Source organism: Vipera berus (genome assembly GCF_964194415.1).
Source record: "Vipera berus genome assembly, chromosome: 6".
Taxonomy (NCBI): Eukaryota; Metazoa; Chordata; class Lepidosauria; order Squamata; family Viperidae; genus Vipera; species Vipera berus.
The window spans coordinates 50,107,848-50,123,535 of record NC_138208.1 but is presented as its reverse complement, the minus strand read 5'-3'; the positions used below and the strand labels follow the sequence as shown (position 1 = coordinate 50,123,535).

The following is a 15,688-nucleotide window of genomic DNA, read 5'->3' as shown; positions in this document are numbered from 1 at the left end:
TCTAAGCAGTTTACAGAGTCAGCATATTGCCCCCAACAATCTGGGTCCTCATTTTACCAACTTGGAAAGATGGAAGGCTGAGTCAACCTTGAGCCAGGAAGAATTGAACTGCTGGCAATCAGCAGAATTAGCCTGCAATACTGCATTCTAACCACTGTACCACCATGGCTCCTAATAATTGGATTTTAAGGAAAAGGTTTTACAGGTATGAAAAACAATATAACATTATTAACTTACTTGATCTTGACTGCTGTTTTCTGTCCAATGTTTCGAGGATCTGTTCTAATGAGGTGCATACTCCAAGATTTGGCATTGAATAGTATTTAGCAGCTAATGCAAAAGCCTGGACATTAATCAGCCTCTGAGTATTTTTACAAAAAATGTTGTAAAATCCAGATTTATCTGTGTGGAAAGAATAGAAAACAGTTTATAATAATGGAAGTGGATGAAACAGGGCATCACAGAGCAATACTTTTCAATCAAGGTACCTGAAATAGGCTAACCTACTGCATGTGTTCAAAATCCGTGATCCATGATTCCCATAAAATTGAAATTTGATAAATTTTATAAAACATTTTATGACATATTGCAAAATAAAAAATACAATATAATTTCATATGGTCAGCTCCTGGTGCCTGTGCTACACAGTTCAACATGGGCTATTTTCAAGGGAGATACATTTCTGAATATCTTCCAGAATTTTTAAGAACTTTTCAAGTACATTAGTTCTGCCATTGTGAAGGCATTGAGGAATCTAGTAAAGAAATATCTATGAAACAATGACTCAATAGGACACAGGTTGTTACTTTCATACAGTTTATGTATTTTATGTACATTTATTAAATAGCAAGTCCTCTTTCAGATTTATGATGAAGCAGGAGATATAATCAATCCAATGAATGTCCTTGCTGTGTGTGAAGTGGAGCAGAATCAGTTGAAAACTTGAATACCAATGGAAGGCAAATATATAACAATTCTTTTGTAATTTTAGATTTATGAAAATCATGAGCAGAATTTTTAGTGAATTTTATTTGGATTTCTTTTTGCTTTCTAAAACAAATAGGACAAATGCTCAAGAACATTCAGTTTTAACTCATGAACAAAGTTTTCATTTCAATTTGGTATCTATAAGACTATGCAGCACATGAGATTCTAAATGCAAAAAATATAGTTCAAATGTACACAGGACGAGTGTACCAGTTGTCTGTAATAAACCACATTTTTTTTTCTTTTGGATTCAACACATAGCAAAAGCCGTAACACCTTTAGACTAAAACCGAAAACTAATCTAGAAACCGTACTGAAAATAATCTCCTAATAATGTGGAGATGTTTATTTTTCAGCTATAAGAAAAGAGAAAAAATGTTGGCTTCAAAAGACTACATAAATCAATTAGATGAGACTATCAATTACATTGAAAGAGAAATCAAAATATCTCAGTAATATTTAATACCTGAAATACTGTCCAGAAGCTTGGAAAAGTTGAAGATCAGTTCCTGAATTGTAAACAATACTAATACACTAAATAAAGCAGGGAGAGTATCATGGAGTATTAGCCTTTATTTATATGTATTAATTTATGTATTCCCTTTATTTTATTTTTTACGTAAATCTGATTCCCATTTTGCCAACCATAACGATGTAAGATGGGTAGGACCGAGAACAACTGACTGGCCCAAAGGTTCCCTCCAACAATGCCGATAGCTTTGCCTCAAAAAGTCATTTGAAATATATCACCATTCTTTATTAAATGTACTATGTGAATGGCTTATAATGCATGCTCGTTTGAGGAAATGGAACTGTATAAATTAGGACTGCAGGCATAATAAAACTAAGCAGGGTAGGGAAAGAGGGAGGGAGAGGATGAGAGAGGAAAAAAGAGAGAGCTTGCCTAGGGCAGAGGTAGGCAACCTTGGCTCTTTTATGACTCATGGACTTCAACTGCCAGAATTCCTGAGTCAGCATGGCTGACTCAGGAATTCTGGGAGTTGAAGTCAATGAGTCATAAAAGAGCCGAGGTTGGCCCTAGGGCAGGGGTAGGCAACCTCGGCTCTTTTATGACTCATGGACTTCAACTCCCAGAATTCCTGAGCCAGCCAAGCTGGCTCAGGAATTCTGGGAGTTGAAGTCCATGAGTCATAAAAGAGCCGAGGTTGCCTACCCCTGCCCTAGGGAAACTCCGAGTTCCCAAAAGCCCCGTTTCTCAACCTAGACAACGTGCTAGCGGAGGAATTGTGGCCCGCCTTTTAAGATGTCAAGGTTGAGAAACACTGCGCTAAAAGATGAGCGTTGTGACAGCAGAGCTATTTCAAATCCATTTCAAATCTTCGTAGAGCGAACAACCACGTCCCAATTCCAGGTGGTGAAGAAAGAAAAGATGAAGATGCCGGCAAAGCTGACGGAGACCGACCGGACAGACGGATGGACGGACGGACGGAGAGGAGGGAAAGAACTGGGCAGGAGCGAGACGGCTCTCGTCTCTTAAAGCTCTGACTCCGCCCCGCCCGGCGTTCTGGCTTGTCCCCGGACCGCGCGCGCCCTGAAGGCAGGTTCTATTCGAAGAGCTCAAGCCAGCGCCGGCAGCTTTCCAGATGGTGGCTCTTACCGGCGACATCCTCTAAGGGGCGCTGCGGAGTCGGCTCTTCCAGGAGGTGCTGCAACCTGTCTCCGCTCAGCGCGCCCAGCACCGTCTCGGGAGGAAGAGCTACGAACTTCTCCCAGAGCCCCCTCGTGTAGAACTCCACCGTGTGGGTCTGGCACAGCGGAAGTCCCCACCGGAGGAACTCTGCGACTGCCCGTAGTCGCTCGGTTACTGTCTCCGCGGAAGGCTCCGGAGGCAAGGGGTAATTCTCTCGGGAGGCGGCCGGCGGGGACTTCGGAGGACACCTGGACATGGTGAACCCCGCACAGAAACTGCGCGCCAATCATCGAGGAGAAAACGAAGGAATACCGATAGCTCAGCATCGATGGGGCTGGTTTTCGCCTCCTCCCTCCCTCCCTCCCTGCCTTCCGTGCTGGCTCGACCTTTCTTCCCAGGCAAAGTGAATCAAGTGCCGAACAAAGCTATTTCAACGTTCTTCCCAATTGGATACCCCTGCAGCTGAAAAGACGTCGGTGACACCTATTGATGACGTAGGCAACGTGCGACGAAACTGAATAGATCGCCTGATGGCGCCAGTTAGAAAGAATGGAGACTCTGCGAGCTTCAAGAAAGATGGAGGAAAGGAAAAAGCTCCGGCTGGTTTGATTCGGAAGCAGCCCCGGCGATGGGACACGCGTCAGTTTAGGGGAAGCCTGAAGGAGGGTATGAACCTCACAGCTGGGCGAGCCAAAGGGGAAAAGATGTTATGGTTTTTCTGCAGCGTGGTCTCTTGACGTCTTACTTTTTTTCCGTGACGCTAAGCTAGATATCAAAGATAGCCGATTTTGACTGGTCTCGAAAAAAAAAAGCAGAAACGGACCGGACTGAGAAATTAACAACGCGTAACCCGGAAGAGAACATATCATTTCTGCATTTTTACTATTTTGGGAAAAATGTAATATCGCTAGTTGGAGAACATTTTATTAATACAAGACTAGCCTATTACAACAAAGAGCAAGAGTCACACGGTTACATAAGATAGATAAGAGAATTTTGGGCATGCATATATATATATATGGGCAAAGGATTAAAAAAATAACTACTGATTTTTAAATTAGTGAGGGAAAGTACAGCCACAGAGAAAGACAGTTATATCCTATTTGTATAAAGACAAGTATGATTTTGTGTATCATATGTTAATAAAGAAAAATGATTTCTATATCATACGTTAAAGAAAAAACTTTACATGGGTGTACTTTTTCATATGATTCTAGCAGCTTTTATATATAACTTAGCCCAGGGATCCCCAAATCCTGGTCTGTGGCCCATTGGGAATGGGCTGCGGCCAGTCTGCAGAGCTGGAAAGTTGGGAACCGCTGACTTAGCCAAACCTCTAATTGTTATGTAACTAGCTGATATTGAATTTACAGATGGAAGAGATAAAGGGTTATGGTAATATGTATCCTTGAATCTAGTCCCATCTCAAGGTGTATACTTTGTAACCAGTTAATCACTACCAGATACAGATTGCTATACAGTTTTAAGTATCAGATTGGTGAGTGTTATATGTTGTGAAAGAAATACATTCATTTAAAAGTAATCTTTTTATCCTAAACTTTTAGGTCAAGGTTTTGCCATTTGGAGAAAACAAAAGATTCAACGTGACTACAAAAAGTTACTTAAAAAGGAAAGAAATGTGAATCCTCAGAGGAATGTTGGGTATACCGAAGATTATCCCGAACACCTGAAACATCTTTATTTAGCTGAAGAGGAAATGCTTCGGAAACAGCAGAAACCTAAATATAAACCAGTAGTACTTGAAGAGAAGGAGATTGTAACTTCAGAGTAAGAATGCTACTGTTCTTAGTAGTAAAATGGTTTCATTCTTTATAGTAATTTTATTAAAAATTAAAATTGCAACAATAAAAACTAATACAAACTAAAAAATAAAACAATAAAAGCAAAAATAGTGCAGAAAAGAAAAATGGGGAAAAATAGAGAAAGAAAAAAATATAGTAAAGAAAAATAACAGTAATGACTTCATTGCAACAAGTATAAACAGTTTTAGTAATTCATCACCCTCTCTTAAACAAATGATCTCATCCTCGAGTATCCCATCACTTACGTATAAACAAACCTTTAAAGCATTGTCATTCAGCCTTGATTTCAGCAAAAGTTCATTAGGGGTTGGCAGAGAGAACAACAACAACAGAACAGAGAGAACAATCTTGATCAAATAACCAACTTTATATTCTTTCCTAGCAATCTTTTTTATTCTGAATTTGTAAGTGTTCTTTAATGCAATCTTTAGTTCCTTCTAGAGTGTAACCTTCAAAATTCTATCATATTTTTAAAAGAATTTAAAACAAAAATATTTTTCACAGAGGATTCTTATAATTAATTCCAAAATCTTATTTCAAGTTTATCTGGACCCTTAGTGTATTTGTAGCTTTCCATAATCAAAGCTCTAATCACCCCTTTGCTGTTTATTTAAAAAAAAGTCCTTAAACTTATATTTAAAATTTCTTTTGCTAAGACTTGAAGGAAACACCCTGATTTGTCAATCCAAAAGATCCTAATAGTTCAAAAGCAGTTAACAATTTGTGAAAGTTATTAGAAAAGGGAGTATGTAAATCCAATGACCTTTTAAAGATACCGTGTTTCCCTGAAAATAAGACCCAGTCTTAATTTTTTTTTATTATTTTTGCTTCCAAAGAAGGCACCAGGTCTTATTTTTTGGGGGGGTGTCTTTTCCACGCACTTCGCTGCCACGGCACTGACAGCCCCACCCACTTCTGCAGCCAAAGGACCAGCTTCTGGAAAGGCCTCTGACTGTGAAATGCACACTGGGGGACCCCACAGAAGAAATGGGCCAGCGAGGCGAAGCAAGTATCAATCCATGGGAGGCCTGGCTACAATATTAAGCGAGTGCAAAGCACATGGGGCAGCTCTACCCCCCACCCCTGCCCTAGCTTGATTTTTAGGTGTACACCTCATCTCAAAACCAGGGCTTATTTTGGGAGTAGAGCTTATATTAGACCCACTCCCAAAAAAATCAAGCTAGGGCTTATTTTGGGGTAGGTCTTACATTTGGGGAAATACGGTATCAACCATGGTTTGAACAAGATTCCCTCATCTCCCATGGAAACTTGCTAGAGACTGGTGTCTTGGTCTCCTTGCAAGAAGCATTTGCCTGGAGCATTTGTGTGTAATCTCAAGCTCCCAAGAGGTAGTACAAAGAGCCAGTATACTTGCCAGGTCTTCATTCCACAAACATCAGCTATGCTTTTAGCAAGCCATCTTTACTTCACCATTTCTTCCCTGGAGGCCAATTTTAAAATTATTTCTAGCTCTGTTCCCCAGAAAAGTTACAATGATTAAATAAAGTACTGGCCTGAAGCAAATAATCTCAGGATCTTTTCCATTCATCCATTGCACAGGTTTTCATTAAGTGTATCAAAGTTCCCAACTGCTTAGATAATATAGTTCTGCTTAACCAAAGACATATTTTAATTGTCAGTATTCTTGTTTAACACAGGAGCAATGTGATTCAGAGAAAATGTAAAGCAAAAACTTCAAACCAGAAAGCAAAAGAGGATTATGAGAAAATAAAGATTGAACAAGACAAGAAAAAAGAAGTATGTAACTTAAATAAAATCATTGGTTTTAGGGCTATATCTTGGTGTGGTTTTAAATTTTATATAGGCAGTTTCTTACTGATTTCAATAATGCTGATCCCTTTTGAGTATGTATAGGACTATATAGTCTTAAAAACATGTTTATGTTTCATAAGTAGAAGTTTATATAGAAGAAACTGATGTCAACACTTGCATGCTAAATGAGAAGGACATTCAGAATGCGTGCTGATAGATGGTACTTTTTGTTATATACAGTATATAGTTGCAAAGATTGAAGCAGCATGTATAATATGAAAGAACTCTAAAGGAATGAAATAAGTACAGGTCTTAATGATTCCAGGTTTTTTTTTTAATTTCAGGCAGCCAAAAAAAAGAGAGAAGAAAGAGAACAAGCTCAAAAACTTTACAAACAGAAGAAAATGGAAACATACAAAATATTAAGTAAAAGGACTAGAAAAGGACAGCCAAATCTAAATTTACAAATGGAATATCTGCTTCAAAAAATTGAGCAAAAAGCATAACTTGTCACATTGTTTTAAATTACAGATACAAAAAAATTATAATATAAACTGGATACGGACTTTTTTCTGCAGTGGCCTACCCTTTCAATTTGTACTGTCAGCTCTTACTAAAGTTTATTAAATTATAATGGAAATATTTTTGCCAATATAGATCTGTTTGCAAGGATTTTAAAATTAAAATTACAATTTGAATAGTCTTATATGAAAATGATTTAGTTTTAAGAAATGCAGCTTAAGTTTTGGATGTACATTTGTGCTGTGATTTAAAAATTCCTTTTGCTTTAATGTAATTTCTGACTGGGCATGTATTGAACTGTATTGCTCGTTTTAGTACAACTGGTCTTCTGTTTACTTAAAGTTTGCAACACTTTGTTTTCCTCTGTTCTCTGTTTTCTTGTGCGTATATTCAAAAATTTAAATGACTATGAACAAAGTGTTGTTGGCATAACTTGATAAAATACAGAAATAGTTTGCCAAATATTATAGTGTAATTAATATAATAAACACGAGCATATAAACATGCTTACAGAAATATAACAGGATTAATTTTAAAAAAATATATGGGATTAATGGGATCTTGTTGGAACAGGGCAGGAAAATTTTGTGTATGTAATCTATAGATAGAGATAACATTCAACACTGAAAATTATAGTAAATGGTTTAAGAATATCTTCAGCAACCAGATGCAGGTCAATACTATTAAATACTTCATAAGCAATCTTCAAAGTACTAGCAGAGGTACTTTTTTATAATTTGTTCAAGAATTCTGTAATGAATTGCAATAATTTAACATGTACAGTTCTATGAAAAAGAAAGCACCTCCACCTTGAGTTCCATGCTTTACCTATCAGGATATAGTAAAAATAATCTGATCCTTAGCAGTTCTTAAAAATAGGTAAAAACAACATCAGATGAATACCAACAACACATGACATACTATATCATTTATTTTACAAAAAGCCAAAGTGGAGAATCCATGTGTTAAATACTATATACATTCTTGCTGCTTTCATAGGTATGAAGAGGTTAGAGCTGGGATTGCAATTTTTTCCCATCCCTTTGCAGGGTCTAGGATCTTTCGCCTCCCACCTTTGGCCACGCCTCCTTGAGCCTCCCGCCTCTGCCCATTTGCTTCCAGCGTTCTTCCTCAGCTGGCCCTCCCCTGCCCATTCTCCCTGGCCAATGGGCCCCTGGCCCACTGCCTCGCGCCCTTCAGCCCAGCCCATTCGCCGAGGCCCCCTTTGCCCCAGGCTTTTGGCCACACGGGACAGTTAGCCGCCAGTCAATTGGGTGGCAGGCAGAAGCCATGGTGCTGTGGGAGCAGCGTGCAATTGCTGATAGGGGATTGCAGGGTCTTGTGTGTGTGTGTGTGTGCAGCTTTTGCCGTTGAAGTGTGAGCAGGTTAAAAAGTTAAAACCTCGCAATGGTTTTCTTCCCATTTTTTTTGTAATTTTTTGCCTTGTTTTGCTCTTTTAAAAAGACCACGCACCCAATTTCCTCCCCCGCAAAGCTAGAAGCCGCACGCCATCACTGTTCGCCTGCAATGCCCCTCCAGAGCCCCTCTTTTTCCCTTTGAAGCAAGCAACCCCCCCCTTGTCTCCTCTCGTTCCTCCCTTCTGAATTAAAATGAGACGTCTTTACATACTGTATTTAACCTGCTAGAACAAAGGGGGGAAAGCCATCACGAGGCACTCTTCTGTTTTTAACCTTTTTTCCTTGCCATTTTTTGGAGTTTTCATCCTGCTTTCATGAGAGGGCAGCGTTTGCGAAGCCACCAGCCAAGCATGACACCCACCTGGGCTACGCTCTTCCCCATCCAAAGTTTTTGTTGTGAGCACTTCTGTTCAGGATTGGCAGCCAGGTTCTGTTCGTTTTTTTATTCCCACCACCAACACCTGTCTGCTGGATGTTTGCAGCAGGTTTTGGTCACTTCTGTCTGGGAGGTCACCCATGAAGCACGTTTGTTTTGGGGTGGATCCCCACATCTGTTGCTCAGCTTGCTTAAACTCTCTTCCTCCTCCTCACTAAAGCTCTCCTTTGTCTGCAACAGGGGGGGGGCAGGAAGACCCCTGCCAGGCCATGGATGATGGGGGTCTGCCCTCCGTGGAGTAGGGCCAGGGTTACTGCTCCCTGTCAATCAGGTTTGATTTCCTTCCTTTGCCCTCCCTCCCATCCTCTGAGCCCCTCACTCTTGGGAATTAGGATTGCTGGCGTCTCTTTCACCAGAGCCCTTCGTGCTGGGTAACTGTGGCCACCCAAGAGCTGTTTTAAAGCTAGGGAATGTTTGGGGGATAACCAACTAGCACCTGACATGGCCCCCATGCTCCCACTTCAACAGCAGAAGCCACACTCCCGCAAAGCCCCTGCAATCCTCTATCGGCAATCGTACACTACTCCCACAGCACCATGGCTTCTGCCTGCCACCCATCTGATTGTCTGGCGGCTGTCTCATATAGCCAAAAGCTTGGGACAAAGGGGGCCTCGGCGAATGGGCTGAGCCGAAGGGTGTGAGGTGGAGGGCCATGGAGAATGGGCAGGGGGGGGAGCCAAGGAGAAACGCTGGAAGCAAATATGCGGAGGTGGGAGGCTAGAGTAGAAGCAGGCATGGCCAAAGGTGGGAGCCTAAAGGTCCCATTTCACTCTTTGCACTTGAAGGAATTTACTGCCATGTTCAACTGTGCAGGGCTGCTCATCACCCACACCTGTTCTAGCACCAGAGCTTTCCTATTTTGAATTGGAAATGTATCCAAAACCAAAAGGAAAGATCTCTCCCCACCCTCTCTAATTCTCTCTGCTTTTCTTTAGAGAAGTCATTCATTTTACCTTAGTCTTCATAAATATCACACTATGCTATATGTCACCAAATGGAATGATAGGTTTCAGCCACAGTTGCCTAATATGGCTTTGGAAAATTGAGACTTTCGCAGAATGCTGTCCAGTAAGATCGTTATTTGCAACTTTCTCAGCTGACGTCCGAGTAAGTCAATGGGAGAAGGTGGATTTACTTAACAACTGTGATTCAGTTAACCATAAGTAATTGTAAAATTTGATGCAACTTACTTAATGACTGTTTCAGTAACAGAAGTTCTGGTCCCAATTGTGGTTGTTAGTCATTGACTACCTGTATGTTTGCTCCTTGAGTTATTTATAAAAATTACAGTTTTGGGATATGAATAAGTAAACAAAATAAATAGTTCTTTGGGGGGAAAATTCTGAGTAACTATACATTTGCTTAATTTTTTTTGTTAATTGCCTCTAAATAATAAGAGAACTAAAATATTTGCAATTGGAAGCAGAGCTCCAACTACTGTTGCAATATAACCATACATGCATTCAAGAAATTAATCCATCTTTTATTTTGGGATGTCTATGCAGGAATCAACAGAGTTCAGGCTTGTTAAATCAAGAAAACAGAATCAGGTACAGCATAGACACACTTAGGAAGAAACAACAGAATGTCTCTAAATTCTGAGGCAAAAATTTTACCTAGAGCTGAGCAGAGCCTAAAGCCCTTCCTAGGCCAAGCTTTCTTTATTTCACCAAATTTTAAAAGATTCAGAGGTATTTTGTATCTGCTATACTTTTTCTCATGTGTGTAATAGGTCAGAAGATTAGCCCAGTCCATCAGTATACTGTATCTATACAATACAATAACAACTACCTATTTTTGTAGAATTTTCATATGCCTGTGGAATCTTTTAATATTCACTGGCTACAGATATGTAATATGGATTGGCTGAGTTGACATGTTCGTCTGAATATTTATACTGTAAGGATTGTAATTTCTACTGTTACTGCTAAATACATTGTTTATGTATTGTGAGTATGATGTAAAATGATCAAAGCAATGGCTAGATATTTAATTTAAGACTTCATAAAAATGGTATAAATGTAACACTGATTTACCCCAATGCAGCAGGAGGAAATTGCTTCATCTTATTCCTATTTAAAATGTTCTTTTATCAAGAAAACCCCACTGGGTGGAAGTATGGAGCTGAATTTCACCAGCAAAAATGTGTTTGCACTCAGTAATTCAATGGAACTGATGTAATCAGATAAAAAGGTTTACTTGTTGTGTTTAAATATAGGAATTTTTAAGGAGTTTCCATTTAATAAACATGATATATTTTTAAAGGACTTCCTAAAATGGATATATCAAAGAGATATTTCTTCTCCAGATGCTTTATGCTTTAGGGAAATCATTGGAGCTATGCAATGTTTTTGATCTGATGTCAAAAATGTGCTTGGAGCATGAATGGGCAATTTTTTAAAAGCAGCCACATTTTAAAAGAATTGCAGACAAGTGTTATATTTGCATACCCACATGTCCTGAAACATTTTCTAGGAACCATACCTAGAAGCATTCCACAGCCCCCTTAAACCTAATTTACAGTAACAGAATAACATAGGAAATAGTACTGGGAGCAGTTTCCTTGGCAGTTTTCTTTCATTCTATTCTGTCTATGTTTACAGTGATGCTTTGCTCTGTTTAAGAAATTGCATAATTATTTTTGTCAAATAAATGCTTTCTAATAATTGAGTCATTTCAACAGCTAATACACCATAGCAAGTGTATTAGATGATAAGTATCTTAGTTGATCAATCATGGAATTCTGTGATTGCCACATTTTTTATTATATTCAAGGCCTGAATGGCCTTTTTAGCAATTATCTTTTCACAGTAGCCAGGGCTTTTTTTTCCTCATAGAACGCTCAGAATGGCGTTCCAGCATCTTTTTTTTTTTTAGAAAAAAAGCCCTGACAGTAGCCATGGCAAAATAAAGTAATATATGATTGCTGGAGAGCTTAACTGGAGAGGAAAGACGATAACAACTGCAAAGACTAAAGAACCAGTGACTAGACTGGTTCTTTAAAATGTCTCTGGAGAGGAAAAGATGGAAGATCGTCCACATGTGCTCTAGATCAGGGCTTTTCAACCAGTGGTACGCGTACCACTGGTGGTACATTAGCACCTGGCAGGTGGTACTCATATGACGGGTTGAAAAGCACTGTTAAAAAAAAGTGTAAAAAAAGTGTAAAAGTGTATGAGGTGAAGTGGCAGCAACACCACACAGGCCTGTGGGAGAGTCAGCTGGAGCTGCATGAGGTTTCATTGGGACTCTGCTGAGAGCCCAGGATCGGTGCACAGCTGCTCCAACTGATTGGCAGCGGCCTTGGGAGTGGCAGGCAGCCCCATGCAGTCTTAGGGCAGAGATTCAGCTGGAGTTGCATGAGGTTTGCCTGGGTTCTGCTGAGAGCCCAGGATCGGTGTGCACAGCTCCAGCTGATTGGCAGCAGCCTTGGGAGTGGCAGGCAGCCCCACACAGTCTTAGGGCGGAGATTCAGCTGGTGCTGCGTGAGGTTTGCCTGGGTTCTGCTGAGATCCCAGGATCAGCACATGCAGATCGGTGGCGAGTCTAGGATCTTTTGCCTTCTACCCTTGGCCACGCCTCCTTCTCCTTGAGCCTCCCACGTCAGCTCATTTGCCTCTAGCATTCCTCCTTGGAGCAGCATGCAATTGCTAATAGGTGATTGCAGGGGCTTTGGGGGAGGGTGCAGCTTCTGCAGTTGAAGTGGCAGCATGGGGGGAGTGTTGGGGTGCTAGCTGGCTATCTCCCCAAAGATTCTCTAACCCTAAAACAGTTCTTGGGTGGCAACAGTTACCCAGCACAAGGGGCTCAGGAGAAAGAGATGCCAGCAACGCTAGCTCCCAAGAATGAGGGGCCCAGAGGCAGCTACAAGCAGGGGAGGCAGGGAGGGAGGGAGGGGCAAAGAAAGGAAACCAAACCTGATTGCCAGGGAGCATAGTAACCCTGCCCCTACTCTGCAGAGGGCAGATCCCCATCATCCCCAGCCCAGCAGAAATCTTCCTGCTGCACCATTGCAGACAAAGGGGTGCTCCGGTGAGGAGGAGGAGGGGTTTAAGCAAGCTTAGAAACCAGAGTGGAAATCCCCCCCCAAAAAAACATGCTTCGTGGGTAACCTCCCAGCATGACCAAAACCTGCTGCATCCACATAGCAGACGGGGAGGGGAATAAAAACCAAGCAGCCCCCAACAGGACTGCCAGTCCTCAACAGAAATGCTCACGACAACAAAAACCTCGGAAAGTTGGAAGAGCGTGGCTGGGTGAGCAGGCGGGCATCTTGCTCAGATATGGCTTGGGGGGAGGGAAAGGGGGCAGCTTCACGCCCCGTAAACGCTACCCTCTCATGAAAGCAGGATGAAAACTCTGAAAAATGACAAGGAAGAAAGGTTAAAACAGAAGAGTGTCTTGTGATGGTTTGCTTCCCCACTTCCTTCTAGCAGTTTAAATGTGTAAAGACCACAAAAGAAAAAACTTGGCTTTCTTTCGTTGTAATTCAGAAGGGTGGATTCGGGGGTGTGTGTTGTTTCAAAGGAAGGGAAAGAGGGACTTTTCTGTGGGGGGGGGTGCACAGGCAAACGGTGATGGTGTGTGGCTTATGGCATGGGGGGCATGGTCTTTTTAAAAGAGCAAAACGAGGCAAAAAATAAAAATCCCCCACTCCACCCCCAAGAGCTGGATGCAGATGTGATCTTTTTTTTTCTTGTCCAGAAGAGACACTCTTCTCTTGGAACCTGGCACTGATCCTGGTGCTTCTGCTGAGCCCCGCAAAATCACTGATCAGCTGGGTCCCGGCGCTGATCCTGGGGCTTCTGCTGAGCCCTACAGAAGCGCTGATGAGCTGGAGCCTGGCGCTGATCCTGGGGCTTCTGCTGTGCCCTGACACCCCTGCAGAAGCACCAATCAGCTGTCAGGGCTCAGCAGAAGCCCCAGGATCAGGGAAGGAAGGAAGGAAGGAAGGAAGGAAGGAAGGAAGGAAGGAAGGAAGGAAGGAAGGAAGGAAGGAAGGAGATGGGAATGAGAAGGAGGGAGGGAGGCAGGGAGAGAAAAAGGAAGGAAGGAATCCCCCCCACAATAACCACAATGCTAATGCAGCCCTCAATGAAATTGAGTTTGACACCCCTGATGTCAAAGATTGTTAAGTGAATCTGGTTTCCCCATTGATTTTGCTTGTCAAAAGGTTGGAAAAGGGGATCACATTACCTTGAGACACTGTAGCCATCATAAATATGAATTAGTTGCCAAGTATCCGAATGTAGGTCACATGACCCTGGGAATGCTGAAATGTTACAAAAGTCTTACCTATAGTCTGGGCTTCAAGCCAAGTCTCTTTCAGACAATAAAAGGTAGTAATAATTAGGATTTTTTTTAAAAAAAACACCAAGATTTTTATAGTCTTTTTCCCCAATTTTACTTCTTTTTTGTAAGTAAAAACCAAAATCTTCAGTTAAAATAGGAAGTCTTTTAGTCCTCAAGTTTTGGAAAGATAGAAATCCAGTTAAAATCAGGTTATTGTTTCAACGTTTTAAAATTCCCCTGGATAGTCAGTCACCTCTGTTATTAGAGGGTGGGATAGATTTTTCCCTTCCCTCTGTCCACAGGGGGGGAAAATACTTTGGGCAGCATATACAGGTGGAAAAAATAGTTAGGATTGAAGAGAGGTTCAGATCCCACCCAGTCTGCTTTATAGGTGCCTGGTGGTAAGTTTGACCTCGGCTATCTGCAGCCTGGTGGCAAGCCATATTTCTATAGCTGGTCTTTTGTCCACTGGTTTGAAGTGCTATGCCGGATTGAGCAGAAGGGCTACCACCCTCCCATGATCGCCCCTATAGGGCGACTTTCGACCCTTTCCAGGGTTCCCCAGTGATGCAAAATCGGACGTGGAAGACGGAGCTTGCCTTCCAAATGTCTGCGTTGGCAAACCAGAATTTGATACAGAGGCATTTTTAGCGTATATAATATTGTAAGCTGTTATCCCAAGTCCTTGAGATAAAAAGAAAAATGTACACCAAGCAATGTGTGGAAGATTAATCTCATAGATTGTCTTTTGAAAAAAAAATAGATATTCTGTAACTGACCACATCCTTCATCATTAGCAATTAATGCCACTCATGAAGTTGTGTTTTGTCAACCATGTGAGGTAGTACAGACAAAAGTACACCTAGAAGTATTAGCTCTACTGCATTGTAAGGTTACATTAACATAATCTTGCAAGCCTGAAATACATTTCTCCCTTGTGGCTTTTTATAACCAAATAACTAGCAAGAGTCCCTTTTGAGATGTTTGCCATGCCCACATTTCTTCTGCAGTCAAAGTGATCTCATGTTTGACCATGGCCCTGGTTGCGACTCTTCCCACTGTCTCCCATAGTCATTTCCACACATTATTACATGATAGTATACAGTATGTGCTGAATAAAACGGGCTATTAACTACTCATGCTGCCATTTTCTACAGCAAGATGCTTCTGAATACTCTTCAAAGGCAGCCCCGTACAGAGTGCATTGCAGTAGTCCAGATGGAAGGTCATGTGGGCATAAATAAATGTTAAGATTCCACAATACTTCATTGTTCTTAGCAATGAATATAATTTACACTATAACTGTAATGGAGGAGAATATTTGTGATAAATTATTTGATAAAATTTGAAACAAAGCTGTGCTTTGCATAGATTTCTTATATTCATTGCTCACATAATACACTTGGGAGTTGTAGAGAGAAAGGCTGATAAACTTGGCATTGTCTTTAAATCAAAAGTTATTGATTGCTGAACAGTGTGCTCCATTGTCTGTTAGTAATGTGGAGCTGCTTCTGAGCTCTTGCCAAGTCTTTGTTGCTGGGCAACAGCATTTGCCCCTACAGTTAAACATTTATAGCATGTATGTATGGATTGAAAACAAGAATGACATGGAAGGAAAACCATTCTGTTCATTGTTCTTAACTGTTTACTAACTAAGCATGATGACTTGCATAATTAGGGCATGCACAAAATTTGATGAGGAACAAATTATTCTGAGATTCTGAGTCACACAAACTGCAAGCTATGAAAAATCTAATAATGGTTATCAATAGCAAGTAGTCTCCTC

At 41.0% G+C, this 15,688-nt stretch overlaps 2 protein-coding genes across 4 annotated transcripts in view; one reads left to right on the top strand and one right to left on the bottom strand.

Annotated features, from left to right (window-relative positions):
• The window catches only part of METTL25 (methyltransferase like 25), a gene marked incomplete at its 5' end in the record, with an annotated part of 38,347 nt that extends 35,453 nt beyond the window's left edge, over positions 1–2,894 (bottom strand). For both annotated transcript variants that reach the window (XM_081330455.1, XM_081330456.1), the window contains 2 exons: positions 238–402; positions 2,606–2,894. In XM_081330455.1, coding sequence (XP_081186581.1) covers positions 238–402; positions 2,606–2,894 — 454 coding nt within the window. The remainder of the gene's footprint in view (positions 1–237; positions 403–2,605) is intronic.
• Positions 2,895–3,094: 200 nt separating this feature from the next.
• On the top strand, positions 3,095–7,110 carry CCDC59 (coiled-coil domain containing 59). 2 transcript variants are annotated; one of them, XM_081330457.1, is made up of 4 exons: positions 3,095–3,304; positions 4,204–4,426; positions 6,120–6,219; positions 6,579–7,110. In XM_081330457.1, the coding sequence occupies exons 1-4, from the start codon at positions 3,169–3,171 to the stop codon at positions 6,738–6,740; spliced, it is 621 nt and encodes a 206-aa protein (XP_081186583.1). In that variant the 5' UTR covers positions 3,095–3,168; the 3' UTR covers positions 6,741–7,110. The 2 variants fall into 2 exon arrangements, with proteins under 2 accessions (XP_081186583.1, XP_081186584.1); XM_081330458.1 differs by having other exon boundaries at positions 6,560–7,110.
• Positions 7,111–15,688: the final 8,578 nt, after the last annotated feature.

Bases quoted from the DNA above. Each gene is read 5' to 3' on its own strand.
- CCDC59 (XM_081330457.1), top strand. From the start codon at position 3,169: ATGGCGCCAGTTAGAAAGAATGGAGACTCTGCGAGCTTCAAGAAAGAT. The intron at 4,427-6,119 runs GTAAGAATGCTA...TGTTTAACACAG, and splicing joins AAGGAGATTGTAACTTCAGA to GAGCAATGTGATTCAGAGAA. The intron at 6,220-6,578 runs GTATGTAACTTA...TTTTAATTTCAG, and splicing joins AACAAGACAAGAAAAAAGAA to GCAGCCAAAAAAAAGAGAGA.